Source organism: Pezoporus occidentalis, unplaced genomic scaffold, assembly GCF_034315485.1.
Source record: "Pezoporus occidentalis ecotype Australia unplaced genomic scaffold, CSIRO_AGI_Poc_V1 ctg235, whole genome shotgun sequence".
Lineage (NCBI taxonomy): Eukaryota > Metazoa > Chordata > Aves > Psittaciformes > Psittacidae > Pezoporus > Pezoporus occidentalis.
The window spans coordinates 556,113-578,361 of record NW_026914233.1 but is presented as its reverse complement, the minus strand read 5'-3'; the positions used below and the strand labels follow the sequence as shown (position 1 = coordinate 578,361).

Genomic DNA, 22,249 nt, shown 5'->3' with positions numbered 1-22,249 from the left:
GCAACCGAGCACCCACCCCAGCTCTCTCCTCCACAGGTACAAATGGGAAGAGCCATGGATAGTGCCGCTTATAGAAACACAGACACACACTAGCTGAAGATGACTGCTGTACAGTTGTGCACAAATTGGTCACAAGAAACAGAGGTTTTCAATCATTTCCACAATCCCTGACCCACTGGACACTGAAACAGGATGTGAACAAGATCAGGTCATTCAGATTTTCACACAGGATAGTACAGTATTAAACTGATTTTTGAGCAGATAACCATTTCCTACCATGGAAAAATGACTACGTGATCTCACAAGTCTTTTGATTCTTTCCATGGCTCTTCCAGAGGCAGATTTACTAGGCAGGAGGCTGCAGGAAATTGGTCCCAGCAGCAGACCTTCCCAGTAGAGGATGCTCCAGGCCACAGGATCAGGGAGAGATGAGGTAGCTTTTGCCACCTCTCTATGCGTGCTCCCTCCTGACTTCCCAGGAGTACATTTGGTTTTATTCATTTCTGTAAACTATGATAAAAAACTCTTCCCTCTGCCATGACATGAAGACAGGGGACCTGCAGGGATTTAGTTGGACAGATACAGCCAGAAGCCAGCCTCCTGATGCTGCTGTGGGCAGGGGATCCCACAGTGCTGGTAAAAGTGGAAGCATCCAAACCTGACCTGTCCCAGTAAGAAAACAGATTCTACAATGCAAGTTTCCTCCTTCTCTCCTTTGTGCCTGCATTTCGTTTCACAAGCTGCACTAGACAGGCAGCAAGTGCTGTTTGAGCTAGTGGAACATTATGATAGTCCATATATATTGACTCAGTGTGACAGTATTTGACTTCAGCTGAGACAATCTGTCTGATTTAAGTGAGTTCAAGTTTAAAGACTACTTGATTTAAAAAGGCAGGAAAAGAAGCACTGTGGCTATGTTCAAATGCTGAGACAAGGAGGAGGCTCAAAAGAAAGCAGCAGCATTGGATGAGATAAAAGCAAAAAAGAGTTATTATAAAATAGATTTAAAATAAATAGTCACTTATTACTACCTGGGGTGTAATAAGAAAAATCTCATCAAAACCTAATGATGCTCATGTTTCTGAATTGGGCACAGGAGGAAAAAATTCCCAGTACCACCTTATAATCAAGTATTTGGCAACACAAAAGATCTGCAGCCTTTAGTTTTCAGACTTTCAACTTTGCGTAAGCAGTTGGAAAATACCTGGGAGTGGGACAGAGTTGCTCTTTTAAGAAGAAGGGTAATATAAAATGCAATTCCAGGGTTGGTGTTTATGCATGTTTGTAAAACTGTACTCAGTGCACTGGGAGTTGAATAGGATATTATGAAAGATGCTCTGTAGGATACGGAGGAAAACTTCACAGTCCATTCCCTGCATGCGGGGAACTTGTTGCTGAAAGAGTTAATTCCAGGAGCTCTTCAACAGCCAAATCCTTGGAACAGAGGATACTCCCAAAAGACCAAGGCTTGGAAAGTAAAATATCCAATTAGATGAATTCAGGCTGAGAACGGACGGAGACAGAATATTCAATGAGCCTTCAGTGTGACTCTGCAGACTTCCACTGGTGGCTGGAAAAGATGAACTTTGTAATGTGCTCCCATATAGAGAGACTTCAGGAAAACTTACCAGCAGCAAAACACAGAAGCTAATAGAGTATCTTAGCAGCAACAGACGTTACCATGTAGTCTGGAGAAAAGAAGCATGCATTAGCATCAATGCACCCTTAACGAAAAAGAAGAGAGCAAAGTACAATATGGAATGATGAGGATACACTAGATTACACACAGCCACATTGCTGTGGTGTAAATAAAAACCACAGCTTTCTGCTTGATGAGTTAGAACAAGAGGGGCCAAATGGCACCTGTAAACTCTTAAGCATCATCTTCCAAGAATACTCCTTGGGAAATTAATGCTGCAGGACTGCTCCCATTTCAGTTTAGGTCCAAAGGCCAGTAATCAACACTTGCGCTATCAGATCATAGCCTGCAAGATGTGCAGTGCACGCATCAGTGCACAAGACTAAGTGCTCTGAAGACCTGAGAGATCGGGCAGTAGGATCCAATCAATTAGACTGCAAGCTCCACGTTAGGAAAGCAAACTGCGCATAATCTGATGCAAAACAACTTAATAGAACTTTGTAACTCCCTTTCTATGCCAGAGGAAAATCCTGACAAGATGGTATGTTCATCTTACTGTTACCTCATTCCTTACAGTTCATTTTATACAGGATGTTTGGTACCCCAAGTCGAAATCTTAGAGTGAAATCAGAAAAAGATATAACTGGAAATCTGCTCTACCATTGACTATTATTGGAAAACAAGAATATCCCAAAAGCCACCAAACATCCAATAAACCACCCCACTGTGAAGCCTTGCAGCTCTTTAAAGCAGAGAATAAATCCCCAATTGCTGCCTAAAAATCTCTATGGGAAGACAGTGCTTTTGGCACTGCCTCTCTAAAGGGTTCTGAAATAAACATGGTCCAAATACCCACCCAAAGTAACCCATGTGCCTTGATGGGTTAGATATGCTTAATCTTCAAAATACAGGATATAACGGGTGCCTTCTCATAGTGTCACAGACGAATCAGAAGACAAAAGTCCTAAGTGGCATTGAGAAAACACACAGCAATTTTCACAATGGCTCTTCCAATACAGGAACAAGGGACTTAAAATGAAATCAGCAAGGGGAAAATTAAAAAGAATACAAGTGATATTATTTTATTCAACCACCTTGGGCAGCATGATTTAGTGTGAGGTGTCCCTGCCCATGGCAGGGGGTTGGAATTGGATGATCTTTCCAAGGTCCTTTCCAACCCAAACCAGCCTGTAATTCTATGACCGTTCATCTTACATGAACTGAAGATGTATTTATTTGGGTTTATTTATCTATTTAGTTTTGCTCTTCACAGTGGTTTCATAGTTATTTTGGAGCACCTTAGTAGAGTCAACCCACAGACACCCCTATTTCATGGCTTGTTGGCTTCCACAGTGGCCTGTCAGCCACAGACGGATAACATGAGAGACACTTTCGGGTACCTATGGAAACAAGTAGCTGAAGTCTGCCTCAAGGTCTTCTCTTCAGATTCTTTCCCCATGCTAGGAAGGGGCAGGGAATCTTCCCCATCCTCCAATACGCAGAGGAACAAAACAAAGCAGCAGATGCTGGGAATGGAAATGGGGAGCTGAGGTGGATGAAGAGGCAGAGGAAGGAGAAGGACATTGGAACAATTCATAAATGAAACACAAGAGCAGGACCAGGGAGAAAAGCAAATACAAATGAGCATTACTGTGCCCATCCTATAGTTTGATTCCTAGGTAGCCTGTTTGGTAGGCTCCACTGGTATAGAATCACAGAACGGTTTGGGTTGGAAAGGATCTTAGGATCATCCAGTTCCAAGCCCCTGTCACGGGCAGGGACACCTCACACTAGCCCATGTCTCCCAGGGCTCTGCCCAACCTGGCCTTGAACACTACCAGGGATAGAGCATTCACCACTTCTTTGGGCAGCCTGTTCCAGTGCTTCACCACCTTCACAAGACATCACATTCCATCTAGCTACATCAACCAATATTCACCTCCTGATCTCATGTAAATCTCATATGACCAGATGCAGGTCGGCAACTTACTCAGCTTCCAAAGGAACATGCACTTGCCATGTGCAGGTAACAACCTGTGAACAGGCCCGAATTACTTTCTTAGCTTGCACATCTCAGCTGAAGACGGCAGTGATAGATGCAATTAACACTTATTACACAAGGACATGCACACTGCAGGTGGGTATATAATCACTGGAGCCAAGGAGTTCATCATCATGTACCTTTGCCTGATTCCACTACTTCACTCAGTCATTCATCATCCAAAGTTTATTCCAGTAATTAAACCCCTTGAACACATTCAAATTAGTATGGAAAAAACAGGCATCAAATGATCATCTTAAACAAACAATTCAACAAGTACAACATTTGGCCACCCCGCAAGTGTACCTGCCTAAAAGTAAGGCCAGAAGACATAACCATAGAATCATAGAATCATTAGGGTTGGAAAGGACCTTAAGATCATCTAGTTCCAACCCCCCTGCCATGGTCAGGGACATAATCCAGTTCTGCTCTATCACACCCTGTCACCTCAGGATGAAAATACAGACTTCCTGTGAGAGAAAGAGCAAACTGCTGATTTTCCTGAGAGACACAAGGCATCATTTTAATTCCAGATTGGTTGAGATAGTACTTCTCAGAGAGCATCAACATACATACAGAGAGGAATGTGGGAGGCAGGTATGCGTGTGCCTTTGTGCACATGTGGGTTTGTTTATAGCAAAACATCTACCCAGGCAGGAAGAAAAGCCAGCAAGCATCTCTGTGCCAGAACTGGGCTCAAAACCCAGGCTTCTTAGAGTACTTGTCCATGTTGTGCATGTGTTCCTAATGGTAAGAAGGAACAACTGAGGAGTAACACGGCCATCCTCAAATGATCCAGGAAACTATGGGCCAGACAACATCAGCTTGATTCCTGGAAGGTGATGAAGCAGTTAATCCTGGAAAACACTTCCAGGCATGTCAAGGATTAGAAAATCATCAGGAGTAGTCAACATGGCTTCACAAAGGGGAAGTCACGTTTGACCAACCTGACAAACTTCTATGATGAGGTGACTGGCCTATTAGATGAGGTGAGAGCAGTGGATATTGTCTACCTGGACTTCAGTAAGGCCTCTGACACAGTCTCCCTGTAAGATCATCATAGAGGAGCTGTTGATGTATGGGCTGGAAGAGCAGTGAGGTGAACTGAAAGCTGTCTGAACGGGCACCAGTTGAAACACAGGAAATCAGGAGGCACTTTTTAACAGTGTGGGTGACCAAGCACTGGCACAGGTTGCCCAGGGAAGTTGTGGAGTTCCCCTCCTTACGTTCACACCTGCCTGGTGCAGTCCTGGGCAACTGCTTATAGGTGTCTGCTTGAGCAGCAGGGGTTGGACCAGATGACATCTACACCCCCTTCCATGACTGAAAAAAAATAAAAAATAAAACAAACAAAACCCATAAAAAGCATCATATTAAAAAGAAAATAATAATATATATATATATGCCATTTCCAAATCTCTGGAAACAGCACCTGCCCACTCTACAACAGCATGGGTATTTTCAGTCTATATTTAGCTATGCAGGTGTTACACTCTGCACAAGCACACGCATATGCACACACTGCTGCAGAACTGAAAAGAATTCTTCCCAGCAGCAGGCTGACATGTTTAAGCAAAATTTTCCCCGAGATAAATAAGCAGTTTCCTCGCTTTCAGGGATCAGCTGCATCCCTCCTGTCCTAGCTGCGTGCTCAATGCAATCCCATCAGGCTGAGCACACCAGCTTCAGTGGGTCTCCTCAGTGGGGGCTGTGCACTACGTCCTCAGTACCTTTCATACATTTCAAAAGCACCCATTTGCAAGAGCACAACCATATACAGATAAAAACCTCAGTGTCTGCATCTCAGGCACCTTCAACCCACGTGCCACATGTTCATAAATCTTCCCCACAACCAGATTATGTGATAAGTATGCATGTAGAATCATAGAACCGCAGATGGCGTGGGTTGGAAAGGACCTTAAGATCATCCAGTTCCAACCCCCTGGCATGGGCAGAGATGCCTCACACTAGACCAGGTTGCCCAAGGCTCTGTCCAACCTGGCCTTGACCACTGCCAGGGATGGGGCAGCCACAGCTTCTCTGGGCACCCTGTGCCAGCGCCTCAGCACCCTGACAGGGAAGAACTTCTGCCTTAGATCTAACCTGAACTTGCCCTGTTCCAGTTTGAACCCATCACCCCGTGTCCTGTCACTACAGTCCCTGATGAAGAGTCCCTCTCCAGCATCCTTGTAGCCCCCTTCAGACACTGGAAGCTGCTCTGAGGTCTCCACACACCTTCTCTTCTCCAGGCTGAACAGCCCCAATGCTCTCAGCCTGCCTCCGTATGGGAGGTGCTCCAGCCCCTGAGCATCCTTGTGGCCTCCTCTGGACTTGCTCCAACAGCTCCATGTCCTTATGTTGAGGACACCAGAGCTGCACACAGTGCTGCAAGTGGGGTCTCACGAGAGCAGAGCAGAGGGGCAGGATCATCTCCCTCTACCTGCTGCTCATGCTTCTATTGTTTCAGTAATACAGGATTTTGCTACAATCTATTTGGAAGCATCCAACCTCCAGGGGGTTCAAGATACTTGGAAATGTAAGACAATTTCATGAAGCCACTAAATCCAGATGCAAAATTCTTCAGATCCATTCCTCTGGATTGCCATTGGGTGATATCTATGTTAAATATACACACTTCCCTGGTAACTACATTTCAAAAGAGAAAATATTTGTCTGCTCTCTCAGGTCTTGCTGGATCATTGGTTGCCACCAGCAGAAGATTCTTCCAGCCAGATCATGTCTTTAGCTATACCTGAGTGACTCTGCTCAATGTAGCTCAAACGTCATTGCGAATTCTGTTATGGATGTGCTGGACAGAAAAGGGAAAAGCCCATTGTGTCAGAGCTGGTTTGGCTCTGCAGCGCTGATAGGAACACGAAGTGATAAAAACTTTTTGTCCATCCTAAAATGAACACCCTGGACTTTCATTAGACAGTAGGAGCAACTGATGGAAGATGAGAATCGTATCAGTGAGCAGATCTGTCCTCCAAAATTCCTCTATTCAGACAATCACTTTCTGAATTAAACCCCACATCATACCAAGGGAATCTCCATTCCAACATAAGAATACATCATTTAAAGCTACTTACCCTGCTCATAACTAGCCACAGACAATCCGTGTGAAATGTACTCAGTTATTCAGAGAACTGAAATGGCTCAAAGGATTTGAATCTGTGCTTTCCAAACAGGGACCTTTCACTGATTTTGACATTTATTCCACTGCTTGGTTCATTTCTACTATTTGAAGGATTACACAGAGTGCAGCTAAAAGCTCCTTTCTGCACAGCTAGCTAGAATTACCTTTTTTAGACCTAACTGTTGTATCACCTTCAATTTCAATGACATGAAGACACTGATTTCCAAGCACTAGAACAATTGTGAGTATTTTATTTCTACTTACAGACAGTTTTCCTACCAGGGACCTATCTAATGGTTCCACAGCAGCCAACTAAGTACAGAGGAAGAAATGCCACCAAATACACCTTAACTTTGCTATGCTGGTGCTGACCCTGCACTGGAAAAAGCTTCAGAGGTCCATAAGACAAACCCACATAACTGGAATAACCAGAACAAGATCCCCAAAGACTGATAAACTTGTGTGAAAATGCTAAATTATAAAGAATCCATTCAGAATTCTGCTTTCTGCAAATGCCTACAGCTATTCTTATCTTTTGATAGATAACACAGTCTTATTCTGAATGCTGAAGCTGTGGAAAAGCGGGATGAATACTCAAAATGAACTGGATTTAATACATTCCTATTTTCTCATACATACTTCCCATTAAAACTCACACCTTTTAGCTTGATTAACCACAAACACTCAAGCGCAACTTTCAAGTAAAGTAACTAACAAGATTTCATTTCAAACATTACATTCCATTCTAATGATATTTATTTACAATTTGCATGTCCCTAAGACATCTTGTTTCCATTTATCAAACAAATGGTTCCTAAGATGAGGTAAAACAACACAAAGTGGGATTTTAATCAAGCATGCAATCTGCAATACAAGGCAAACTGACAAGGAAAATGTATTAGTCTGAGCTACTAACTTCAACTGTGACTTCAACTGGAATGTTCAAAAGTTGCAAATCAAGCTATTGCATCCCCAAATAAATTCCTGCTAACAGTAATAAAATTCTCCTCTCCCCCACACCATTTTTCTTCTTTAGATTGGAATGCACGATGGCCATTATTGTTATCTCTGCTATTATACAGCTTTTATGAACCCAGAGGCCCTAAAGGGAAAAGTTTTATGATGCTTCTTTCTACAATCATCTTCATTTTTAATGCAGATTCCAAAGAGAAGTTCAAAGTGTCATTAAAACGCGTTAGGGTTAATGGGGAATTTCCTTTCACTCTTACAAGATTATGCCACAGGCTTCAAATTGCTGCTTCTCTTTACTGTTCTCGCCACTTGAATTGCACGTTTGTCTATGTCATACTAAAGCACCAAAAGAACAGTTTTGTTAAACACTCACCTCAAACCATTGGCCATGGGACTGCATTTTCAGGATGACACAAGGATCAGGCTTTGAGAGGGCATCCCTGTCTGAAATGCCTTTGCATGCAACTCGCAGCTCCACTTTAGTCAGGCATGGGCTGTTAAAAATTCCCAGGGTATTGGCCGCCGATTCATAGATGTTGCTCATTTTCTGCATTCCTTTTTCTGAAAGAGAGAAGAGTTCCAGTAAGAACAGTGCATGCACAGTACAGTCCTTCCCTGCAGAAGACAAAGCCATGTTCTACTAGGCAGTTGAACCCCGTAACTGCGAATGAGATCCAGAGCTAGAAGGGAAGGGGGGAATAAAAATCAAAGGAATAGCTATGGAAGTACATCATCTTGTATGGTTAGATATAAGCTCAGAATTCAGTCTTCCACTCAGGGGGTGAACTGTGACCTCCATTTCTAGCTCTGCTCCTGCTTATAGGGTCACATTTCCCCATGCCAAAGGATAGACAGGCTGCTAATTCTGAATTTCTCATGGTAACACCTTACCCCAGAAACAAGGCTAAATGCAATTTGTCCAGGACTCCCTCTCTCCGTTTCCATGTCACCATGCTCCGTCAAAAAAGCACACACCTCATCTTACACAAACCTTGTGTGTAAGTTCTGTAGAAGAGCCCTTTCATATAAACCTTAAATTCCAAAACACATTTCATTCTGTGTCTTCACACCTACTGCAGAAGGCTACCTCCCCCCATTCCTAAGCAAGTAGTCAAGACTGATGTTCTGAGCATTAGGAGAGGATATTTATGGTGGCAAATCTTGTTGTTATACAGTGTATGCTCTTTTGGACCAGGAATCACACGAACAGACAGCTGAAACAGTGGGAACCTCTGGCCCTTTACCTAAGTAGAATCATAGAATAGAATCATAGAATCATGGAATAGTTAAGGTTGGAAAGGACCTTAACATCATCTAGTTCCAACCCCCCTGCCATGGGCAGGGACTCCTCACACTAGACTATCTCACCCAAGGCTTCGTCCAAGTACAGACACCACCATCAATCTTGTAGCTCAAGCCTTTACTCTCAAAAGAGTAAAAATGATTTTTAGCACAGAGCTCGGCCAAAATCACCCTATGATCATTTCTGCATGAATAAAGAATATAAGAACTCTTAATTTGCCCACTTGTTCCAAGCTTCAGAGCCTGACCCCTAAAAAACTGTTGCCAAACAAGGATCAATGGCCTTCATCCATTAGCCCATACATAAGAGCTGCAAAAAAATGACTTCACACTTTTTTGAGGGCAGATTTATCTTACCAAATTATCAACAGATTTTTGTGTGGCCTGTTTCAAACCTCTTCACTGCCTCCTTCACAAGGCCTTCTTCTCAGATGTTCATGATTTTTGAGAACTGTTTTGATCAAAGTCGAATTCTGGCAATATGGAAATGAAAGGGGTCTTTTCCCAACAATGTGATGTGAAAAATACAAACGAAACCCACAAACCAACACCTTCAGAAACATCCAGTTTTCCTATGAATTACAAAGGAAAAAACAGAAAGGTATTTCTAAATTCACAGGAAGAAGAGTTTTGTGCTGGGACAGTTCATGCCACTGATAGCAAGATCACAGTCCTAGCTTGAAGGCAACAGCAAGCAGCGGGAACCGGGCTCTAGTCTAATCATAGAATCATAGAACGAACCAGGCTGGAAAAGCCCTTCAAGCTCACCCAGTCCAACCGTTCCCAGCACTCCAAGGCCACCACTAACCCATGGCACTGAGGCCTCGTCTCCACGCTGTGTGAACACTTGCAGGGACGGTGACTGCAGCCCTGCCCTGGGCAGCCTGTTCCAATGCCTGAGCACCCTCTGGGGAAGGAATTGTTCCTCAGTTCCATCTAAACCTGCCCTGGTGCAGCTTGAGGCCGTTTCCTCTTGTCCTGTCCCTTGTTCCTTGGGAGCAGAGACCGACCCCACCTCACTACAGCCTCCTCTCAGGCACTTGTAGGCAGCGATCAGGTTCCCCCTGAGCCTTCTCTTCTCCACTGAACCCCCCAGGTCCCTCAGCCGTTCCCCATCACACTTGTGCTCCAGGCCCTGCACCAGCTCCGTTGCCCTTCTCTGCTCCCCCTCCAGCACCTCAATGTCTCTCTTGGAGTGAGGAGCCCAGAACTGAACACAGGATTCGAGGTGCAGCCTCACCAGGGCCCAGCACAGGGGCACAATCCCTGCCCTGGCCCTGCTGCCGCACTTGTGCTGGTACAGGCCAGGATGCTGGTGGCTTCCTGGCTGCCTGGGCACAAGCTGCTCATGTTCAGCTCCATCAATCAGCACCCCCGGGGCCTTTTCCATGAGCAGCTTTCCAGCTGCTCTGCCCCAAGCCTGGAGCAGTGCAGGGGGCTGCTGCAGCCGAAGTGCAGGACCTGGCACTTTGCCTCGTTGAACCTCATCTCACTGGCCACAGCCCATGGATCCAGCCTGTACTCTGAACTTTGGAACTAACCAGAACTGCTCATGATTTGAGAAGCCATGATCTGCAGGCAAGAGGGACCTGACATCTCCTGCCTCAACTGAGCATGGTAATAAGCGTCTAGAGAAATTGCTACCAAAAAGGATGATTCAAATCATATTTGGGAGACTAGTTTTCTTCTTTTTGTTGCCTTTTTTTCCCCCTGAAATGAGAACAGATTAATGTGATCGCAACTTTGACAAAGGCACTGAAGAGTATATTTAGCTAAAAATTACAGAGTTTTATGTATCTATATGCATTTTGCTAGCAATCATCACAACTTTGGTTTTCTCATTCTATTTCTAACATATCCTTGATATATGATGTCAGTTACCTAAACTTCCATCAACTGGCATTACCAAAAGACTGTTAGAAACTGAGGGGAGGGGAGAGGAACTGTTGTCTAATTATTCATCCTTTTATAATCCCATCTCCTTCAGAAAGCTGCTCAACAAGCTCGTCCTACACATTTACAAGACATTTTTACACGCTGCCCTTTCCAAATTGAAATCCATTTGAAAATTGGGTTAATTCTGTCTCATGCACATCTTACATCATTAATGAAATGTCATCCTTTGTGCAGAAATAGGCTGGTGATTTAATTAAACCGGATGATTTCAATACTAAAGAGAAGGGGGGAAAGTAGCAGAGCGAGGAGGAGAGATGTATTTTTCTTCCTCCCACAGTAATTACACACTGGTTTTTTAGAACAGCGGGTGAGTATAAAATCATATTTCTCTTCCTCACTACAACTATTACTTCAGCTTTTAAAATTTCTAAATTTATCAATGGAAAAGATCAAGGCACAGTGTTGTTCTTTTGTGCCATTATGTTCCTCTTTTAATGTAATCACCAGCTTGGGCTGTTGCACTGATGTCATGCTACCAGGGAGCTGGGGGCCTGGGAAATAGATTTGGAGCCTACTGAAAGTGGTTCAAAAGGTATTATTTGATGTAAACGAGTTAGATGGCGTCAGGAGGTTTTTGTCAGTTCACTCCACACATTACTGATGGAGGAATACATGGTTCATTTGTCTTTGCTACAAACTTCCTTTCTTCCACTTCATTAGAACCTCACTATTCCTTCGATGTCCACATGGCTTTAATATTCACTGAATAAGAGCTGTATCTGTGAGAAGAAAGCGATAGCACAGACATGGAAATAAGTGAACTAAGTGATAAATCACATGCTAAAGTTCCCAATTCATTGCTGCATATATTTTCTTTCACTTCCTCTGGAAAAGAGGTGAACAATTTATCCTCATATGCTTCCCACAAACTTATTCGCTAGTGCTACACTGCACAGAATGAGGGAGCACGACCAGGCCTTACGCTTGTGGTGGTTTAACTCTCTCCATGGTGAAACAGCAAGGATGAAGGCAGGAGTAACTGGAAAATACCTTAAAAGTTGTGTGTTTTTAAGCACAAAATGGAAACACGTACTAGGGTAGCCACAAAAAACCCCAAAGTGTGAAAAGACCTTGACAGCACAATGTACGCTATGGAATACAAAGAAAAAGTGAGGAACCTGGAAGACAGTTCCACTCTCCCCAAAATATTCCGTTTCTGGTGTATTTAGAGCTGACTTAGTAGAAATTAATGTGCTCTTTTGACCTTTTTAAGGGATTCATGGCTCAGAGGGATCTTATTCATATACATAAATCCTGGGTACCCAGTGACAGGATGAGAGGCAACAGGCACAAAGGAAATACAGAAAAATCAAATTAAAGGAGAAGGAAACTGTTTTACTGTCAGGTAGGTTGAACACTGGAACAAGCTGCCCAGGGAACTTGGGAAGGCTCAGTCCTTGGAGATACCCAGGACTTGTCCAGACACAGCCCTAAGCAACCTGCTTTGAACAGAGGTTTAGAACAGTGGAGAAAACCATGGAGAAAAATGGAAGACATGAGCCAATGTTTCTGGTAGCTAGTACCACAAAGACTCCTGTGTGTAGGCATTTCATTCAAACAGCATAAAAGTCCAGAAGTTTGTGGCTGGCTAGATAACTGGATTACCTTCAAAACCATGCTTGCTACATCCTTCTCATCTCAAAGGGACTGAACTGCTTAAAGATGTTTAGTCACCCAGTGGCCACAAAAGGATCTCTGTGATATGAAATACAAACAGTATGTGCCTCTCTTTGACATCTAAAAGCCTTGAATTCAGCTCACACAAACAATCACATCCTCCTCATTATAAAATGGTCATCCACATGGGGCTTTAGAGAACCTCACTGCAAAATTACAACCAGGCTCCTCAGCTTCACCATGGGATAAATCTCAGACGTTATCTGAATCCAGTTTTCAAGTCTTCTCCTCTCCCCACTCTCTAATTTTTCTCTCAGACACACAAAACCTCTAAGAAGCCTTTGTACAAGGTGTCTGGGTGAAGTAGGAAGAGATTGCTTCTCTACAGCATCCTACAAAGAGTCAGGGAACCACACACACTCAGCCTCACCTTCAGTTCAGATAATAGTGACTAGGAAATGAGAAAGATATTGAGATTAAAAGGCAGTAACCAGTGTGCTCTGCATTTGGAAACAAAGCTTGCTATTTAGAAACCTGCACTCCAGACCAAAGCACACACAAACGGATTTGGGGGTTGCAGGTTTCCCATCACCACATGTTGAGGGCTGTGTTCGAATCATTAGTTTTACTGGCACCCTGGTGGGGAAATGAAAACAAGCCAAGATCATCTGCTTCTGCAACAGTAAACAGCAAGACCTTGCTCCTGGAAAGGTAAATGATGTTTACAGTATGTGCATGCAGTGGGAAATACTAACGGTAGAGTTACATGAAGTAAGAACTGTGACTAAGTGCCTCCAAAAGAGGGCAAGACCTAAAAGCACTGGTGTTATAGCACTAGCTGCTCTCTACTTACTTATACTTACAAATGATATACAGGAGAGATATTTCAGCCCTCAAAGCACAGGAGCAGCTGAACTCCCTGGATGGAAAGCTTTGAACCCAGTGTTTAGATCTTCCAGGGTTTGCAGTCTAATAAAAGTAAGTATGAAAACCAAGTGTACAGTTAGCAGCTTAAAACCCGTAAAACTCAGACTATCAGAAAACAGTGCTCCACAGCTAGAAAGAGATAAACCCCACTTTTCTATGCTATTAAGAAATACGGTCCTTGGAGCACTAGGAAAGTTGTTTCCTTCAGTTCTGTCCCAGATTCTCGATCTATGTTACACCTCTGGCAAAATCAAAATCTAAGTCCTCATGTTCATTTTTAGGTGACATCACTAACTAGAAGTGACAAGCAGAACCTGATTAAGTAAAATGCCATTTACAAAGTATACCAAACTTCTTAGAGGGTCTGATCTGAGATCCACACAAGTTAGTGAGAAAATAACCCACTGACTTCAATACAACACGTGGTTCAGTAATATAGTGTCCCAAGCAATCTTGCCTTCTTCCAGTGTATGCTATCATTTGGCAACACAGGAATGAAAAATAATCATAAGGCACAGAGAGCTTGAGTGCTTCAGAACTGCCTCTTGAGGCCTAACACAAATGCCACTAAACTTAGTGAATTTGCTTTAATTGTGCATTTCTCAGGCCTTCAGGACTGCTTCTACCCTTTCTCCCATTATGATGTGAGACCAAGTTATATAAAACACAGTAACAGCAAGATTTAGAGAAAAGGATGATATGAAGCTGTGTGTTCAAGTAGAAATGTTTTAAAAGGTTCCACTGTTCAGTTACCTGTTCAGCTCCAGCACAATATAGTCCATGGACCCCTTCAGGGAATGATATTGAGATACATGATCATTTTCCTTGAAGAACCTTTATGTGATTGAGAATTCCCAGTCTGATAGATTAATCTACCAGTTGTTGGCATCAAGGCTGATGGTGGAAAGCAAACCCGTTCCATTTCACACAACTGTGTGGCTGGCAAGTAAGTTTTGTGCAGAGGAGGAAAGATGGGAATTCATCAAGAAGTCCTGATACAGCAAGTCAATGAAATTAATATTCCCTGTGCTTCATCAGGAACTCACTAAGACACCTGGCTGCCCCAGAACTGAAGACAAAGCCCAGAGTGATAGCAGAGAAAGCATAGGCCCTTCTGTAACCCCTCTGCCATTATTTGACCAACCTCACTATGAACTATTGTTTTTCTTTATATCTAATCCTTGTTGCAGCTGTGCCCTCTTGGCCTTCCACTGTGCATCACTGGAAAATGACTTTTCATGGAAAACCAGTACTATCTTAAAACATGGTCGCCAACTTCCCTGCCCTTTGCTCCCAGACTCCTGATCACTGGCCGTACCTCTAATCACTGCACAATATTCTGCTATATTAAAGAATTATTCTGGTCAACATCGACTGTGTTACAAATGGCTGCAGAAACTGAAATGATCACAGCTAATACACACAAAATGCTGGGTGTCAAAATGAGTCTGACTATAACTGACTCTATGACAAGAAGTCGCTAGGTTAGCTAGACCCCTTCACGGGAGAGTTTGTGCAATTCAAAATAGGACTTTTCCTCCTTCCCTTTGATTCTCTGACTCATGCAACAATTAACAAGGATTATTTAGTTATACCTACCAAAGTTTGAAAGAACCCTTTGTAAAATGAGCAACAAACTCAGTAAGGAAGGAGGATCTGGAGAATCCACCGCAGTGAACAATGAGACAGATTTGATAGTGTAAGTAATTTATTTGGACAGAAGGGGAGAAGGTTCAGAACAAAGTGCCAGCAGTGTAAACGGAAACATAAACGCACTGACAGCTCAAAAAGGACTCATTACCATAGAACCAGCTGGCTCAGTTGTAAGGGAAGAAGGGAAAGTCACTGGCAAGAAACTGAGATACCTAATTTACAACAGAGCACTGTACAAAAGCATGCTGCACCTATACAAGTAACTCCCCCTCAGTTAAGGGAGAGGAAAACACCACGATAACTGGAGCACTGAGAGATGCTTGTATGTGCTCAATTCTGGATGCTCAGAGTAGTCGCCACTGAAGTCAGACTCATTTGATGCAATGCAAAGCAATGTAAGAGTCAGCAGCTAAAATACATATATTCTATTACTAGAACTGCAGACCTAAGATTCTTCCTTGTTCCTTTCCTATGTAGCTAATGTCACCAGTCACCTCTTACTTTACGGAGTTCCCACTGTTCTCCCGCTTCCAATGCTGTAATACGCAGAGAAAAGAAATCTAAAAATACAAAAGACAAGGAGAATGAACAGATAAGAGAACAAAACAACTTCCCTAGGGATATAGCAGACAAGAGGCTCCTCCGCTACTGGAACGCGGCAGCAATGCTTTTTAGTGGACAAGAGGCAGAGATTTCACAGAGGATTAACCAAAATCTGCTTTATTTACAGTCACTTCCATTTGCAAAGCCAATAGAACGGAGGTTCTACAGCCCTTTCTCACAACTCAAAGTTAAAAATGTATTTTAAAATGAAAGCAAAGAAATACCAGCAAAATGAAGACTGTGCTATAACATGACCCCATGAGCTAGGCATTTATGAGCAGGACTGAACAACACAAAGGCCCGGTAAAATTTAGGCTGTCAAATAAGTAAATGATTTACCTATCGGTTTGGCTCTTGGGAGTCTGCTGTATTACTGTGGAGATGATACCTGAAGCATAGCTGTCAGCACAGGGACTAACCCCTGCTACATGAAAAAGCTCAGAACCATTGAATCCACATCAAACACCATCTGAGGAGCTTCACACAAAAAAATAACCTACTGCATGCCAACAGTGTGTGACTTGTGAGCAAGTAACATGTGAGCATAGTAAATCACAGAAATGCAATTGAATCTCTTTAATCAACGGCTTCACAGCTACGAGCACATGAAACTGATTTGATTGCTTACCACTGAAAGCCATTACAACACTCTTAGCTTTGCCATTTTAGTTTGTTGCTTATACTAAGCAATATAGCAAATGGAACATGCGGAAAAAAGTTTCTTCACTCTAAGGATATGTGTTTGCTGCTTTTTTAAAATCAGTTCTCCCACGCAGGAATTAGATGGAAAATGTAAGTGTTTGTCTTAGCAAGAACTCCAAAGCGTTACAATATAGTTACAATACAGAATCTTAAATAATTCAACTTTAATGGATACTCCACTGTACTTCAGAGAGAGATAAGCCTAGAACAAAATAATCCCAGCACCCCCAAGGTGTAGCGGCCACACTCCTGCTATCACATAAACCCAGCTGAGAGCCTTCAGAATAAATCTGAGCTAAAATAATTAGCTGATTCTGAACAAATGAAAGATTACATTTGAAATGACAGTTATTATCCACCTTGCAAAATCACGCTGGCCAAATGCTACAGGGAAATCACAGAATCAACCAGGTTGGAAAAAGCCCTTTAAGCTCACCTGGTCCAACTGTTCCCCAGCACTGCCAAGACCACCACCATCCCATGGCACTGAGGCCTCATCTCCACGCTGTGTGAACACTTGCGGGGACGGTGACTGCAGCCCTGCCCTGGGCAGCCTGTTCCAATGCCTGAGCACCCTCTGGGGAAGGAATTGTTCCTCAGCTCCATCTAAACCTGCCCTGGTGCAGCTTGAGGCCATTTCCTCTTGTCCTGTCACTGGTTCATTGGAAATGAAGCAGCAAGTTGTATTCCTCAGTTACACTCAATTACACCAAAGTATGTACATAAACACATGCAATGCTTGGAAGAGTTTATCCATTTACAGATGTAACATATTGCAAACTGCTCATTTTCCTCAACAGATGGCCATAACGGCTTTTCCTGCAGCATAAAAACGATCCTACAAGAGGAGCTGTTTTCTGCTGCTAACGCAGAGACAGGCACATCAAGAACAACAGTGAGGAAGAACTTCCCATTCACCATTCAGTTCTTGCACTTGCAATGTAACCAGAAGGTATACTTGCTACAGGTTGGCTCAGGCTTAGTAAGTAGGGAGAGAAAAACTGAACTTACCTACCACACAGGAATGTCCTTGGAGCCACGCTGAGCCCAAAACCGGGATAGAGCTTTAACGTTCACTCCTATGAAGCGAGTTCAACTCCCTTCACAGTTGCTCCCCCAACATGTTTGATCCTTTTAAGTTAGAACATGAGCCTTTCTCACCTGCTTGTCATTTACTTATACTTTCTATTTTCTATTCAAGATTGAATGTTTAAAGAGTCACCCACGTGACTTAGGCCAAGCACACATTGCCACTGTCTTGGCTACATCAGCAAGGGATACAATCACACTGCAGGCACCAGAAAATCCTGAACAGGATGCAGCTCTGCCAGCCAAATTGTATTTATGGAGGAAGTGTTAATTTCCTTCCTAGACTCATTTCTACTAGCTCAGTCTGACTTTCCTCTATGGAGCTATATCCTACTCCCTGCTGGAAGCGTTTCACAGTCACAGTACCCCCATACCATGATAGACTGGGCTTCTGAAGAAGCCAGTAGCTATTTTTGTATCAAACTGATCCACACAACAATTTCAGAATGCTGTCAGCAAACGGGCTTATCAATGTCAAACGCACTCCTGACGCCAGTGCCTCACCACTCCTCTGATGGTGTGTCCATGCTCCACACGAACAGTGCTCTGCTCAGCTATCAAAGCCGGGCCTTAACGTGTTAAGACACAGCACAGCTTCACATAGATTCTAACCTGGCCCAAAAGAGCTTTGTCAGCAACGTTACAGTGGAGCTACTTCCTCCTGACACAGGGCCAAGGCTTTGGTTTACTATCAGGTCTGGAAACAAGCTCTAGGAATCCAAGCCACCAAGAGCTTTCAAATGTTTCTCTCCCTCAGGAGCTCTAGAGACACGAGAAACATCTTTGTTGTCATGTATAGATAAGAAGCAAGTTACTTGGAGTGTCTTTTATAAAACTTTCTCTGACACAAGAGTGTCTCCTAAGTTATTCCAAAAGGAACCTAGGAGTATACACAAGTGTTCATCATCTTTGTGGAATCTGCAAGTCACCACCAGCCTTTGTTAGCGTACACTGACAACAAAAGGTAGAACAGGTCAGCTCTGCAAGTTACTGAAGAGTTCGGAGATGGAGGGAAGGGGCTCTCAGTTCCTAAACAACAAACACAAAAACAAAGGGACTCGTATCATCAGTACTGATGGAAGTCCTACTGCAAACTGCCATGCACAGGGAACAGCAGAATGACTGCTTCATCTTGACACCAGAGCCTGGATGGAGAGCACTTCATGAAGTTCACATCGGGCAAGCAATACGCCTAAGATTTGGGCACATACTGCACAGGGCTTTAGCTACATACCTCTGTCTTGCAGTGAAAAACTTATGCGAAGTACAATAAAGAAAATGAACCGCCCACTGCAGTTGCTAGTTAAAATGATGAGAGGAAACACTGCTGTGATGGCACTCAAGGGAGAAGAGACACAAGAGGCTGGTATTGAAATCCCAGCCAGATGTTTCCACTTCAATAGCTCTGGTCAGACCATCTATACATAGTACCATATGAATTGAAGGTTACTGAAGACATTCCTGGGCTTTCTCTCCAAAGCTGTGAAACTGGTAATTCCCTCCTGCTCTCTGCTGAATGCAACTGTTTTCCAAATAGGAATTTAACAACTCTTACTCTGTTTATTTAAAGGCAGCTGCAAAGCATCAGGGAGATCACATAGACAAAGAATAGCCAAGCGGGGTCACTGCGATATAACACCCCACTTCATATGGTGGTGGAAGACCTCAGAGAACGATTGTCCTGGGTTCAGCAGTAGCAGTCATTTTTCTCCTCCTCAGTAGCTGGTGCAGTGCTGTGGTTTTGACTTTCAGCCTGGGAACAGTGATGATAACACCGATGTTTTTAGTTGCTGCTCAGTAATGTTTACTCTGACCAAGGACATTCCGAGTCTCATGCTCTGCTAGGGAGGAGGGGAAGCAGGGAGGAAGCAGAGACAGGACCCCTGACCCAAACTGACCAAAGGGGTATTCCATACCACAGCACGTCGTGCCCAGTACATAAACTGGGGGCAGTTACCCGGAAGGGCGAGATCACTGCTCGGTCGGGCTGGGTATCGGTCGGCGGGTGGTGAGAGGTTGTATTCTCTTCCCTTGTTATTCCCCTTATCATTATTATCATTGGTGGTAGCAGCAGTGGTTTGTGTTATACCTTAGTTACTGGACTGTTCCTATCTCAACCCATGGGAGTTACATTCTTTCCATTCTCCTCCCCATCCCTCTGGGAGTGGGGGCGAGGAAAAGGGGGGAGTGAGTGAGAGGCTGAGTGGTTCTGCGTTGCCAGCTGGGCTTAAACCACGACAACAATGAGGATAAACTGCAGCAGCATTAAGTGTAGCACGGAGGAAAGAAAACAAGCATTTCACCTGAGCATAGCTTAGGTAGAAGTCCAAGTTGCTGGTTTGTTTGAAACATCAAAACAAAATACAAAGCAAGCTTTATGAGCCTAAATAAAGGAGTTACCAGCACTTTGCTCAAAAGTGATGCTTAACAGTTCTGGTAAAAATAAAGGTGTGAGGCCAAACTGCAATGTCTGGTTGTGGCTGTCGTTCCTCCACACTAGCTGCGCACCCTGCACTTGACTGACAACAACTAGTACTGTCATGTTCTTGCCCTCGCCACCGAGAGACAGAAACATCAAAACAACCCTGGTCAAACTTCCTACCCTCATGTAGAGATTGGTATTTCTGAGGAGCATGGAAGAAGCCCACAGAAAAGCCTCAGTAGATACCTCATGATGCCAAAAAGGAGTGCTGATAACTGAACTCCAAATAGCCACAAGAGTTGCCAAGAACTAAAGAAAACACAAAATTGAGGACACACTACAACCTGATCATTGCTCAGAGCACAAAGCAATGTCTTCCCAGGTCAAGCATTTCTATCCGGATTTTAACTTCAAAAGGAGAGCCATCAAGTTCTATACCTATGTATTTCCAGAATTAGGGATACAAATGTTGACAGCAACCAAAATGCAACTGCACCAACAGATGACACTCAAATAGATCTTTGAATACTCCAGCTCTACAAGGCATTTGATATGAGGGCTGGATCTTAAGGTCCCTTCCAACCCAAACCAGTCTATGATTCTATATGTACTCTGTGTTTATCCATGTCTTATCCCTGATCTGCAAGTAAGCAGTGCAAACAGGTCCAACAGAGGTTTTCTCATAATTTTTTAAAGATTATGTTATTGTGACATAAAGTATTGCCATTGTCATAATGTATTGCTGGACAATTGTTATTGTAACATGCATCACATAATTACTTGCCTAATGCATGAACATTCATTGACTGAAGAATGAACATTAGTAAGTTCTCTTACTAATGTAAGAGAACTCCAGACAGAAGAGATCTGAAAGGCTTTTATGAGTACAGAACCCAGGATCTTAATTTTTGTTGCTCTTAACTACAAGACTCATTTTGTATTGTATTCTCCATTGCCAGCAGTCCACACAGGCAAAGATGCTTGAAGAAGAAAAGAACAAACAAAAGAACCACACGAATAAACATTAGAAAACACAGCTTACAGCAAACGCGTGTCCTCACAATATCAGAGTCTCAGTAACAGGTTTTTAAATGCTTCTTGGTAGCATTTACTATATAGGTCTGTGCTATCAAGTTCAGCCCTGGATACCTATGGAAAAGATGCACTAAAAAGTTCTAAAACATCCTGAAAGCTATGCCCTTTGAAAAGCATCTTGCTGTTCCAGTCATAAGCCCTGTCTGCCAATTACAAACATTATAGCATTTCAGATCTGACCCGGTGAATGGTATCTGGAGCCAAAAATGCTAATTTCCCCTATAATTTCCGCCATCTACAAGATTATACAATAACCAGGTGCTTGACTGCTACTGCACTAGGTCTGTAATGAGATGGAATGCACAGTCATACCATTTAGTGTTCTAAATTGCTTTGGAGCAAATAAACTTTGGAGTAAATACATCAACAAAGACTGAGCTGGGATATTAAGTTAGAGTAATCCATCAAAGTTAGATGTTAATTTGCTGATGTTACATGAAAATTAGTTCTACATCTCACTGAAGAATTCATCAAATGATTCACTTGTGTAATATGTTATTAAATGAAGCACATAAAGAGAGACATCTTAAACATTAACTTAGTTGAAGGCAGAAATAGCACAGACAAGTATTTAATACTTACCAGAGGAGAACTCCTATTCTTCTCATGAGATTTTTACCATAAGCTAGAGTCTGGCATGAAAGCACATTTCCTACCTGAATTACCCTCAGTGCTGGCTATTTTCCCCTTTCCAGGAACATGGGCATTTTGCAATGTGAAGCAAACTGTTTCAGCCAAGTGATTACTGCAGCATTTCATATTTAGCTGCTACTTTAGATAGTAAGTTTCAGCTTGCTTTTTTCCATTCCTCCTCTTTTTCAGCCTATGTTCTTTCTATCTATGGTAAGTAACCTACAGCTGCCTCTTCCACTTCAGGCGTCTGTCAAGACGATGTTTCCAAGTGAGATAGTCTTCAATATATCTACACCATGCTAGACAATGATACCACAAAGGTGTTCTTTAATTCTCAGTCACTGACACTGAGTGACAGTGTCTGACAAGGTACTGTACTGCTAAAGTCAAATTGCACTGGGGCTCCAATACAGTTAATGCAAGCAAATTGTCTGATAAGAGTAATTTAGGTTGAAAGGGACC

General features: G+C 43.1%; 1 protein-coding gene across 1 annotated transcript in view; it reads right to left on the bottom strand.

Moving 5' to 3' along the window:
- The window catches only part of CPNE4 (copine 4), a 186,632-nt gene extending 164,872 nt beyond the window's left edge, over nt 1-21,760 (bottom strand). Inside the window, exons 1-2 of the mRNA XM_062621863.1 lie at nt 21,737-21,760; nt 8,162-8,349 (exon numbers count right to left, since the gene is read on the bottom strand). Of these exons, the coding sequence (XP_062477847.1) occupies nt 8,162-8,341 (180 nt within the window). The 5' untranslated portion in view covers nt 8,342-8,349; nt 21,737-21,760. The remainder of the gene's footprint in view (nt 1-8,161; nt 8,350-21,736) is intronic.
- Between the last annotated feature and the right edge of the window lie 489 nt (nt 21,761-22,249).